The following is a 13,781-nucleotide window of genomic DNA, read 5'->3' as shown; positions in this document are numbered from 1 at the left end:
CTAATCTCTGAGCAACAGTGACACTTAACCACTGAGTACCAGAGACTGGAGGATGTAACGACCTCACACTGGAGAACCGGACAATAAACCACTGAGCAACAGAGACTGGGACACTTAACCACTGAGTACCAGAGATTGGAGGATGTAACCACCTGACACTGGAGAACTGTACACTAAATCACTGAGCAACAGAGACTGGGACACTTAACCACTGAGTACCAGAGATTGGAGGATGTAACCACCTGACACTGGAGAACTGTACACTAAATCACTGAGCAACAGAGACTGGGACACTTAACCACTGAGTACCTGAGATTGGAGGATGTAACCACCTCACACTGGAGAACTGGACACTAAACCACTGAGCAACAGAGACTGGGACACTTAACCACTGAGTACCAGAGACTGGAGGATGTAACCACCTCACACTGGAGAACCGGACACTAAACCACTGAGCAACAGAGACTGGGACACTTAACCACTGAGTACCAGAGATTGGAGGATGTAACCACCTCACACTGGAGAACTGTACACTAAATCACTGAGCAACAGAGACTGGGACACTTAACCACTGAGTACCAGAGATTGGAGGATGTAACCACCTCACACTGGAGAACTGTACACTAAATCACTGAGCAACAGAGACTGGGACACTTAACCACTGAGTACCAGAGATTGGAGGATGTAACCACCTCACACTGGAGAACTGTACACTAAATCACTGAGCAACAGAGACTGGGACACTTAACCACTGAGTACCTGAGATTGGAGGATGTAACCACCTCACACTGGAGAACTGGACACTAAACCACTGAGCAACAGAGACTGGGACACTTAACCACTGAGTACCAGAGACTGGAGGATGTAACCACCTCACACTGGAGAACCGGACACTAAACCACTGAGCAACAGAGACTGGGACACTTAACCACTGAGTACCAGAGACTGGAGGATGTAACCACCTCACACTGGAGAACTGGACACTAAATCACTGAGCAACAGAGACTGGGACACTTAGCCACCGAGCATTACCAGGGCCCGGGGCAGGATACACGGCTCTGCTACATCCCCTTCCGGGGTGGAATAGCAACTGCACCTGGGTCGGTGGGGCTGATCCCGTTGATGGCGGCCTTGCTGCTGAGGTCGATCATCTGGTGGAGTCGCAGTTTGCGGCAGTAGATGGACGCTCCCTCGGGTTCCAGAGCGATGATCAGCTGCTCGGGGTTCTCTGGAGACACCATCCCGGCCTGCGAGACACCACAACCATTACACGGTGTACAGTACAGGGCCGGCAACCACAGTAACTTAAAGGGGTGATGCAGAATGGGAAACATGGCGGCTTTCCTCCATAATCCGTGCCCTCCAGTCCCAGGCTGGGTCTGGTGTTACAGTGCAGACTCACAAGCAGCTGGACACCTGGACTGGAGCGGCACTGATTCTGCAGGAAAGGTTTTGATCCACCAGCTGAATATTAACGCTGCGTCTGAACGGAGTCATCGCTGTCAGAAACCGTGTGGATTACGAGCTCCGGAGCAGCAGAGACATACGATCTGCATCCGGGACCTTTAGTGGCATCGCTCACCCACGCAGCTCTGGTGGGACTATGATGGCCGCCTCTCTGAGAATGCGCTACAGCCAAGAGTGCGGGGAGCGCGAGCCGTTTACCAACACGGAATGAAGCGTCTCCATCGATACTGGGACTCTACGATGAAAGGATCCCGAGATAACCCTGCCACAGAGCGTCGCAGAGCACCACCGCCATCGTCCGGACACCTGTGCCATCATCAGGGCAGCACCCATGGATCCCAGATCATCGATCGGCCAAGGCCTGGGGCTCTGGAGGTAAGTGATCACCTCGATCCTCAGACCATCACCTGTTGAAGGAGCTGCCATTATGGAATCCACTGCCGCCAAAAGGGGCGCTGGACAACCTTAGGTGGGTGCTGCAGGTCTACTTCACATGATGCCCACGCCACCACATAACGTCGGCTCAGGCCACCGCACAACGATGCTCCTGCCATCATCTTCCCCAAGGCCCAGCTCTGATGGTCAGGTGGTGGTGACAGAGGTCAGCATGGGTGGGAGGACCCCGACTGTGGGTGCAAGACCCCAACCACAACATGCTCACTGTATATATACAGGAGCTTCTCACAACATTAGAATATCACCAAAAAGTGAATTTATTTCCATTCTTCAATACAAATAATTAATCTCCTATATTCTATAGAGTCATTACACACAGAGTGATCTATTTCATGTGTTTATTTCTGTTAATGTTGATGATTATGGCTTACAGCCAATGACAGCCCAAAAGTCATTATCTCAGTAAATTAGAATAATTAACAATAATCACCTGTAAAGGTTTGCTAAGTGTTTATAAAGGTCCCCTAGTCTGTTCCAGTAGCTCCACAATCATGGGGAAGACTGCTGACCTGACATGTCCAGAAGGCGTCACTGACACACTCCACAAGGAGGGGAAGCCACAAAAGGTCATTGCTAAATAAGCCGGCTGTTCACACAGTGCTGTATCCAAGAATATTAATGGAAAGTGGAGTGAAAGAAAAAGTGTGGTAGAAAAAGGTGCACAAACAACCGGGATAACTGCAGCCTGGAAAGGATTGTTAAGAAAAGGCCATTCAGTAATGTGGAGGAGATTCACAAGGAGAGGACTGCTGCTGGAGTCATTGCTTCACCACACACAGACGTGTCCAGGACATGGGCTACAAGTGTCACATTCCTTGTGTCAGCCACTCATCATGACCAATAGACAACGCCAGAACCGTCTTACCTGGGCCAAGGAGAACAAGAACTGGACTGTTGTCAGTGGTCCAAGGTGTTGTGTTCAGATGAAAGTAAATTTTGCATTTAATTTGGAAATCAAGGTCCCAGAGTCTGGAGGAAGAGTGGAGAGGCCACAATCCGAGCTGCTGGAGGTCTAGTGTGAAGTCTCCACCATCAGTGATGGTTTGGGGAGCCATGTCATCTGCTGGTGTAGGTCCACTGTGTTTTATCAAGACCAAAGTCAGCGCAGCCGTCTACCAGGACATTTTAGAGCACTTCATGCTTCCCTCTGCTGACAAGCTTTCTGGAGATGGAAATGTCATTCTCCAGCAGGACTTGACCCCTGTCCACACGGCCAAAAGTACCAACACCTGGTGTAAAAACAACAGTATCACTGAGCTTGATTGGCAGCAAACTCGCCTGACCTTAACCACATAGAGAATCTATAGAGTATTGTCAAGAGGAAGATGAGACACCAGACCCAACAATGCAGATGAGCTGAAGGCTGCTATCAAAGCAACCTGGGCTTCCATAACCCCTCAGCAGTGCCACAGGCTGATCGCCTCCATGCCACGCCGCATTGATGCAGTAATTGATGCAAAAGGAGCCCGACCAAGTATTGAGTGCATTTACTGAACATACATTTCAGATTTTACAATCATTTTTCAAACTGGTGTTATAAAGTATTCTAATTTACTGAGATAATGACGTTTTCATTGGCTGTAAGCCATAACCATCAACATTAACAGAAATAAACATGTGGAAAAAACCAACCACCTAAAGCCAGGAAACCAATCCCAGAAAAAGGAAAACAAAGCAGGGAATATGTATAATTATATATAAATCTTTATTGATGGTGATACAAATAATTTAAAAAGTGCACATGTTGGATAAAATAATTAAAGTAAAATTCCCAAACAATTATATATAATAGCCAATAGGCCTACGGTGTACCATAAGTAATAAAACAATTGTATAGTAATATCATATATATGTCTCCCAAATTGTACGTATAAATCGTGAAAATGAATAAAATTAAAAATGATATATATTAACCCATAATAGGGTAAGAAGGAGAAAGTGCCAATAGTGAAAAAAGTGCAATCGTGCAATATAAATCACTCGCAAATCTATCAAGTGCACTACACAAAAAAAGCAATAAAGTGGCCAGTATGAAATGTGGAGGACATATACCTTATGGAGTCACCGTATCCAACAAAGCGCACCCCGACGCGCGTTTCGGATACACGATCCTTCGTCAGTTACCCCCTGACGAAGGATCGTGTATCCGAAACGCGCGTCGGGGTGCGCTTTGTTGGATACGGTGACTCCATAAGGTATATGTCCTCCACATTTCATACTGGCCACTTTATTGCTTTTTTTGTGTAGTGCACTTGATAGATTTGCGAGTGATTTATATTGCACGATTGCACTTTTTTCACTATTGGCACTTTCTCCTTCTTACCCTATTATGGGTTAATATATATCATTTTTAATTTTATTCATTTTCACGATTTATACGTACAATTTGGGAGACATATATATGATATTACTATACAATTGTTTTATTACTTATGGTACACCGTAGGCCTATTGGCTATTATATATAATTGTTTGGGAATTTTACTTTAATTATTTTATCCAACATGTGCACTTTTTAAATTATTTGTATCACCATCAATAAAGATTTATATATAATTATACATATTCCCTGCTTTGTTTTCCTTTTTCTGGGATTGGTTTCCTGGCTTTAGGTGGTTGGTTTTTTCCTCATGGCATGAGTGGTTTCCACTCACTTTTTTTGTTGTTATCACTGGGGTCATTATAAATTATTAATAATTAAGTCTATATTATTATTTTTCTTTTACCCCCGTTGTGGTTGCAATTTTCTTAAGAAATAAACATGTAAAGGAGATCACTCTGTGTGTAATGACTCTATAGAATGTAGGAGATTCGCTTTTTGTATTGAAGAACTGAAATAAATTCACTTTTTGAAGATATTCTAATTTGGTTAGAATCGTCTGTAGTCTGTATAGACACACACTATATGGAGAAAGTATGTGCCCCCCACATCCACCTCCGGGGGCTTCTCTGTCCTCCTCTACATCCATAGACATTAATATGGAGAAAGTATGTGCCCCCCACATCCTCCTCCGGGGGCTTCTCTGTCCTCCTCTACATCCATAGACATTAATATGGAGAAAGTATGTGCCCCCCACATCCACCTCCGGGGGCTTCTCTGTCCTCATCTACATCTATAGACATTAATATGGAGAAAGTATGTGCCCCCCACATCCACCTCCGGGGGCTTCTCTGTCCTCATCTACATCTATAGACATTAATATGGAGAAAGTATGTGCCCCCCGCACCCTCCTCCGGGGGCTTCTCTGTCCTCATCTACATCCATAGACATTAATATGGAGAAAGTATGTGCCCCCCACATCCACCTCCGGGGGCTTCTCTGTCCTCATCTACATCCATAGACATTAATATGGAGAAAGTATGTGCCCCCCACATCCTCCTCCGGGGGCTTCTCTGTCCTCCTCTACATCCATAGACATTAATATGGAGAAAGTATGTGCCCCCCACATCCACCTCCGGGGGCTTCTCTGTCCTCATCTACATCTATAGACATTAATATGGAGAAAGTATGTGCCCCCCACATCCACCTCCGGGGGCTTCTCTGTCCTCATCTACATCTATAGACATTAATATGGAGAAAGTATGTGCCCCCCACATCCACCTCCGGGGGCTTCTCTGTCCTCATCTACATCCATAGACATTAATATGGAGAAAGTATGTGCCCCCCACATCCTCCCCCGGGGGCTTCTCTGTCCTCATCTACATCCATAGACATTAATATGGAGAAAGTATGTGCCCCCCACATCCTCCTCCGGGGGCTTCTCTGCCCTCAACTACATCCATAGACATTAATATGGAGAAAGTATGTGCCCCCCACATCCTCCTCCGGGGGCTTCTCTGTCCTCATTTACATCCATAGACATTAATATGGAGGAAAGTATGTGCCCCCCACATCCTCCTCCGGGGGCTTCTCTGTCCTCATCTACATCCATAGACATTAATATGGAGAAAGTATGTGCCCCCCGCACCCTCCTCCGGGGGCTTCTCTGTCCTCATCTACATCCATAGACATTAATATGGAGAAAGTATGTGCCCCCCACATCCTCCTCCGGGGGCTTCTCTGTCCTCATCTACATCTATAGACATTAATATGGAGAAAGTATGTGCCCCCCGCACCCTCCTCCGGGGGCTTCTCTGTCCTCATCTACATCCATAGACATTAATATGGAGAAAGTATGTGCCCCCCACATCCACCTCCGGGGGCTTCTCTGTCCTCATCTACATCCATAGACATTAATATGGAGAAAGTATGTGCCCCCCACATCCACCTCCGGGGGCTTCTCTCTCCTCATCTACATCCATAGACATTAATATGGAGAAAGTATGTGCCCCCCACATCCTCCTCCGGGGGCTTCTCTGTCCTCTACATCCATAGACATTTGTATGGAAAAAGTATGTGCCCCCCACATCCACCTCCGGGGGCTTCTCTGTCCTCATCTACATCCATAGACATTAATATGGAGAAAGTATGTGCCCCCCACATCCTCCTCCGGGGGCTTCTCTGTCCTCATCTACATCCATAGACATTAATATGGAGAAAGTATGTGCCCCCCACATCCACCTCCGGGGGCTTCTCTGCCCTCATCTACATCTATAGACATTAATATGGAGAAAGTATGTGCCCCCCACATCCACCTCCGGGGGCTTCTCTGTCATCTACATCCATAGACATTAATATGGAGAAAGTATGTGCCCCCCACATCCTCCTCCGGGGGCTTCTCTGTCCTCCTCTACATCCATAGACATTAATATGGAGAAAGTATGTGCCCCCCACATCCACCTCCGGGGGCTTCTCTGTCCTCATCTACATCTATAGACATTAATATGGGGAAAGTATGTGCCCCCCACATCCACCTCCGGGGGCTTCTCTGTCCTCATCTACATCCATAGACATTAATATGGAGAAAGTATGTGCCCCCCACATCCACCTCCGGGGGCTTCTCTGCCCTCAACTACATCCATAGACATTAATATGGAGAAAGTATGTGCCCCCCACATCCACCTCCGGGGGCTTCTCTGTCCTCATCTACATCCATAGACATTAATATGGAGAAAGTATGTGCCCCCCACATCCACCTCCGGGGGCTTCTCTGCCCTCAACTACATCCATAGACATTAATATGGAGAAAGTATGTGCCCCCCACATCCTCCTCCGGGGGCTTCTCTGTCCTCATCTACATCCATAGACATTAATATGGAGAAAGTATGTGCCCCCCACATCCACCTCCGGGGGCTTCTCTGCCCTCAACTACATCCATAGACATTAATATGGAGAAAGTATGTGCCCCCCACATCCTCCTCCGGGGGCTTCTCTGTCCTCATCTACATCCATAGACATTAATATGGAGAAAGTATGTGCCCCCCACATCCACCTCCGGGGGCTTCTCTGTCCTCATCTACATCCATAGACATTAATATGGAGAAAGTATGTGCCCCCCACATCCACCTCCGGGGGCTTCTCTGTCCTCATCTACATCCATAGACATTAATATGGAGAAAGTATGTGCCCCCCACATCCACCTCCGGGGGCTTCTCTGTCCTCATCTACATCCATAGACATTAATATGGAGAAAGTATGTGCCCCCCACATCCACCTCCGGGGGCTTCTCTCTCCTCATCCACATCCATAGACATTAATATGGAGAAAGTATGTGCCCCCCACATCCTCCTCCGGGGGCTTCTCTGTCCTCTACATCCATAGACATTTGTATGGAAAAAGTATGTGCCCCCCACATCCACCTCCGGGGGCTTCTCTGTCCTCATCTACATCCATAGACATTAATATGGAGAAAGTATGTGCCCCCCACATCCACCTCCGGGGGCTTCTCTGTCCTCATCTACATCCATAGACATTAATATGGAGAAAGTATGTGCCCCCCACATCCACCTCCGGGGGCTTCTCTGTCCTCATCTACATCCATAGACATTAATATGGAGAAAGTATGTGCCCCCCCCACATCCACCTCCGGGGGCTTCTCTGTCCTCATCTACATCCATAGACATTAATATGGAGAAAGTATGTGCCCCCCACATCCACCTCCGGGGGCCTCTCTGTCCTCATCTACATCCATAGACATTAATATGGAGAAAGTATGTGCCCCCCACATCCTCCTCCGGGGGCCTCTCTGTCCTCATCTACATCCATAGACATTAATATGGAGAAAGTATGTGCCCCCCACATCCTCCTCCGGGGGCTTCTCTGTCCTCATCTACATCCATAGACATTAATATGGAGAAAGTATGTGCCCCCCACATCCTCCGGGGGCTTCTCTGTCCTCATCTACATCCATAGACATTAATATGGAGAAAGTATGTGCCCCCCCCACATCCACTTCCGGGGGCTTCTCTGTCCTCATCTACATCCATAGACATTAATATGGAGAAAAGTATGTGCCCCCCACATCCACCTCCGGGGGCTTCTCTGTCCTCATCTACATCCATAGACATTAATATGGAGAAAGTATGTGCCCCCCACATCCTCCTCCGGGGGCCTCTCTGTCCTCATCTACATCCATAGACATTAATATGGAGAAAGTATGTGCCCCCCACATCCACCTCCGGGGGCCTCTCTGTCCTCATCTACATCCATAGACATTAATATGGAGAAAGTATGTGCCCCCCACATCCACCTCCGGGGGCCTCTCTGTCCTCATCTACATCCATAGACATTAATATGGAGAAAGTATGTGCCCCCCACATCCACCTCCGGGGGCTTCTCTGTCTTCATCCACATCCATAGACATTAATATGGAGAAAGTATGTGCCCCCCACATCCACCTCCGGGGGCTTCTGTGTCCTCATCCACATCCATAGACATTAATATGGAGAAAGTATGTGCCCCCCACATCCACCTCCGGGGGCTTCTCTGTCCTCATCTACATCCATAGACATTAATATGGAGAAAGTATGTGCCCCCCACATCCTCCTCCGGGGGCTTCTCTGTCCTCATCTACATCCATAGACATTAATATGGAGAAAGTATGTGCCCCCCACATCCACCTCCGGGGGCTTCTCTGTCCTCATCTACATCCATAGACATTAATATGGAGAAAGTATGTGCCCCCCACATCCACCTCCGGGGGCTTCTGTGTCCTCATCCACATCCATAGACATTAATATGAAGGAAGTATGTGCCCCCCACATCCACCTCCGGGGGCTTCTCTGCCCTCAACTACATCCATAGACATTAATATGGAGAAAGTATGTGCCCCCCACATCCACCTCCGGGGGCTTCTCTGCCCTCAACTACATCCATAGACATTAATATGGAGAAAGTATGTGCCCCCCACATCCACCTCCGGGGGCTTCTGTGTCCTCATCCACATCCATAGACATTAATATGGAGAAAGTATGTGCCCCCCACATCCTCCTCCGGGGGCTTCTCTGCCCTCAACTACATCCATAGACATTAATATGGAGAAAGTATGTGCCCCCCACATCCTCCTCCGGGGGCTTCTCTGCCCTCAACTACATCCATAGACATTAATATGGAGAAAGTATGTGCCCCCCACATCCACCTCCGGGGGCTTCTGTGTCCTCATCCACATCCATAGACATTAATATGGAGAAAGTATGTGCCCCCCACATCCTCCTCCGGGGGCTTCTCTGTCCTCCTCTACATCCATAGACATTAATATGGAGAAAGTATGTGCCCCCCACATCCTCCTCCGGGGGCTTCTCTGTCCTCCTCTACATCCATAGACATTAATATGGAGAAAGTATGTGCCCCCCACATCCACCTCCGGGGGCTTCTCTGTCCTCATCTACATCTATAGACATTAATATGGAGAAAGTATGTGCCCCCCACATCCACCTCCGGGGGCTTCTCTGTCCTCATCTACATCTATAGACATTAATATGGAGAAAGTATGTGCCCCCCGCACCCTCCTCCGGGGGCTTCTCTGTCCTCATCTACATCCATAGACATTAATATGGAGAAAGTATGTGCCCCCCACATCCACCTCCGGGGGCTTCTCTGTCCTCATCTACATCCATAGACATTAATATGGAGAAAGTATGTGCCCCCCACATCCTCCTCCGGGGGCTTCTCTGTCCTCCTCTACATCCATAGACATTAATATGGAGAAAGTATGTGCCCCCCACATCCACCTCCGGGGGCTTCTCTGTCCTCATCTACATCTATAGACATTAATATGGAGAAAGTATGTGCCCCCCACATCCACCTCCGGGGGCTTCTCTGTCCTCATCTACATCTATAGACATTAATATGGAGAAAGTATGTGCCCCCCACATCCACCTCCGGGGGCTTCTCTGTCCTCATCTACATCCATAGACATTAATATGGAGAAAGTATGTGCCCCCCACATCCTCCCCCGGGGGCTTCTCTGTCCTCATCTACATCCATAGACATTAATATGGAGAAAGTATGTGCCCCCCACATCCTCCTCCGGGGGCTTCTCTGCCCTCAACTACATCCATAGACATTAATATGGAGAAAGTATGTGCCCCCCACATCCTCCTCCGGGGGCTTCTCTGTCCTCATTTACATCCATAGACATTAATATGGAGGAAAGTATGTGCCCCCCACATCCTCCTCCGGGGGCTTCTCTGTCCTCATCTACATCCATAGACATTAATATGGAGAAAGTATGTGCCCCCCGCACCCTCCTCCGGGGGCTTCTCTGTCCTCATCTACATCCATAGACATTAATATGGAGAAAGTATGTGCCCCCCACATCCTCCTCCGGGGGCTTCTCTGTCCTCATCTACATCTATAGACATTAATATGGAGAAAGTATGTGCCCCCCGCACCCTCCTCCGGGGGCTTCTCTGTCCTCATCTACATCCATAGACATTAATATGGAGAAAGTATGTGCCCCCCACATCCACCTCCGGGGGCTTCTCTGTCCTCATCTACATCCATAGACATTAATATGGAGAAAGTATGTGCCCCCCACATCCACCTCCGGGGGCTTCTCTCTCCTCATCTACATCCATAGACATTAATATGGAGAAAGTATGTGCCCCCCACATCCTCCTCCGGGGGCTTCTCTGTCCTCTACATCCATAGACATTTGTATGGAAAAAGTATGTGCCCCCCACATCCACCTCCGGGGGCTTCTCTGTCCTCATCTACATCCATAGACATTAATATGGAGAAAGTATGTGCCCCCCACATCCTCCTCCGGGGGCTTCTCTGTCCTCATCTACATCCATAGACATTAATATGGAGAAAGTATGTGCCCCCCACATCCACCTCCGGGGGCTTCTCTGCCCTCATCTACATCTATAGACATTAATATGGAGAAAGTATGTGCCCCCCACATCCACCTCCGTGGGCTTCTCTGTCATCTACATCCATAGACATTAATATGGAGAAAGTATGTGCCCCCCACATCCTCCTCCGGGGGCTTCTCTGTCCTCCTCTACATCCATAGACATTAATATGGAGAAAGTATGTGCCCCCCACATCCACCTCCGGGGGCTTCTCTGTCCTCATCTACATCTATAGACATTAATATGGGGAAAGTATGTGCCCCCCACATCCACCTCCGGGGGCTTCTCTGTCCTCATCTACATCCATAGACATTAATATGGAGAAAGTATGTGCCCCCCACATCCACCTCCGGGGGCTTCTCTGCCCTCAACTACATCCATAGACATTAATATGGAGAAAGTATGTGCCCCCCACATCCACCTCCGGGGGCTTCTCTGTCCTCATCTACATCCATAGACATTAATATGGAGAAAGTATGTGCCCCCCACATCCACCTCCGGGGGCTTCTCTGCCCTCAACTACATCCATAGACATTAATATGGAGAAAGTATGTGCCCCCCACATCCTCCTCCGGGGGCTTCTCTGTCCTCATCTACATCCATAGACATTAATATGGAGAAAGTATGTGCCCCCCACATCCACCTCCGGGGGCTTCTCTGCCCTCAACTACATCCATAGACATTAATATGGAGAAAGTATGTGCCCCCCACATCCTCCTCCGGGGGCTTCTCTGTCCTCATCTACATCCATAGACATTAATATGGAGAAAGTATGTGCCCCCCACATCCACCTCCGGGGGCTTCTCTGTCCTCATCTACATCCATAGACATTAATATGGAGAAAGTATGTGCCCCCCACATCCACCTCCGGGGGCTTCTCTGTCCTCATCTACATCCATAGACATTAATATGGAGAAAGTATGTGCCCCCCACATCCACCTCCGGGGGCTTCTCTGTCCTCATCTACATCCATAGACATTAATATGGAGAAAGTATGTGCCCCCCACATCCACCTCCGGGGGCTTCTCTCTCCTCATCCACATCCATAGACATTAATATGGAGAAAGTATGTGCCCCCCACATCCTCCTCCGGGGGCTTCTCTGTCCTCTACATCCATAGACATTTGTATGGAAAAAGTATGTGCCCCCCACATCCACCTCCGGGGGCTTCTCTGTCCTCATCTACATCCATAGACATTAATATGGAGAAAGTATGTGCCCCCCACATCCACCTCCGGGGGCTTCTCTGTCCTCATCTACATCCATAGACATTAATATGGAGAAAGTATGTGCCCCCCACATCCACCTCCGGGGGCTTCTCTGTCCTCATCTACATCCATAGACATTAATATGGAGAAAGTATGTGCCCCCCCCACATCCACCTCCGGGGGCTTCTCTGTCCTCATCTACATCCATAGACATTAATATGGAGAAAAGTATTTGCCCCCCACATCCACCTCCGGGGGCCTCTCTGTCCTCATCTACATCCATAGACATTAATATGGAGAAAGTATGTGCCCCCCACATCCTCCTCCGGGGGCCTCTCTGTCCTCATCTACATCCATAGACATTAATATGGAGAAAGTATGTGCCCCCCACATCCTCCTCCGGGGGCTTCTCTGTCCTCATCTACATCCATAGACATTAATATGGAGAAAGTATGTGCCCCCCACATCCTCCGGGGGCTTCTCTGTCCTCATCTACATCCATAGACATTAATATGGAGAAAGTATGTGCCCCCCCCACATCCACTTCCGGGGGCTTCTCTGTCCTCATCTACATCCATAGACATTAATATGGAGAAAAGTATGTGCCCCCCACATCCACCTCCGGGGGCTTCTCTGTCCTCATCTACATCCATAGACATTAATATGGAGAAAGTATGTGCCCCCCACATCCTCCTCCGGGGGCCTCTCTGTCCTCATCTACATCCATAGACATTAATATGGAGAAAGTATGTGCCCCCCACATCCACCTCCGGGGGCCTCTCTGTCCTCATCTACATCCATAGACATTAATATGGAGAAAGTATGTGCCCCCCACATCCACCTCCGGGGGCCTCTCTGTCCTCATCTACATCCATAGACATTAATATGGAGAAAGTATGTGCCCCCCACATCCACCTCCGGGGGCTTCTCTGTCTTCATCCACATCCATAGACATTAATATGGAGAAAGTATGTGCCCCCCACATCCACCTCCGGGGGCTTCTGTGTCCTCATCCACATCCATAGACATTAATATGGAGAAAGTATGTGCCCCCCACATCCACCTCCGGGGGCTTCTCTGTCCTCATCTACATCCATAGACATTAATATGGAGAAAGTATGTGCCCCCCACATCCTCCTCCGGGGGCTTCTCTGTCCTCATCTACATCCATAGACATTAATATGGAGAAAGTATGTGCCCCCCACATCCACCTCCGGGGGCTTCTCTGTCCTCATCTACATCCATAGACATTAATATGGAGAAAGTATGTGCCCCCCACATCCACCTCCGGGGGCTTCTGTGTCCTCATCCACATCCATAGACATTAATATGAAGGAAGTATGTGCCCCCCACATCCACCTCCGGGGGCTTCTCTGCCCTCAACTACATCCATAGACATTAATATGGAGAAAG

The 13,781-nt window shown here is 48.5% G+C and overlaps 1 protein-coding gene across 1 annotated transcript in view; it reads right to left on the bottom strand.

Annotated features, from left to right (window-relative positions):
• Nucleotides 1-13,781, bottom strand: part of HSPA12A (heat shock protein family A (Hsp70) member 12A) — a 92,539-nt gene that overhangs the window by 18,215 nt on the left and 60,543 nt on the right. The window contains exon 7 of the mRNA XM_077257908.1: nt 1,097-1,247. Coding sequence (XP_077114023.1) covers nt 1,097-1,247 — 151 coding nt within the window. The remainder of the gene's footprint in view (nt 1-1,096; nt 1,248-13,781) is intronic.

Source organism: Ranitomeya variabilis, chromosome 4 (assembly GCF_051348905.1).
Source record: "Ranitomeya variabilis isolate aRanVar5 chromosome 4, aRanVar5.hap1, whole genome shotgun sequence".
Classification (NCBI taxonomy): domain Eukaryota; kingdom Metazoa; phylum Chordata; class Amphibia; order Anura; family Dendrobatidae; genus Ranitomeya; species Ranitomeya variabilis.
This window is presented reverse-complemented; position numbering and strand designations above follow the sequence as displayed.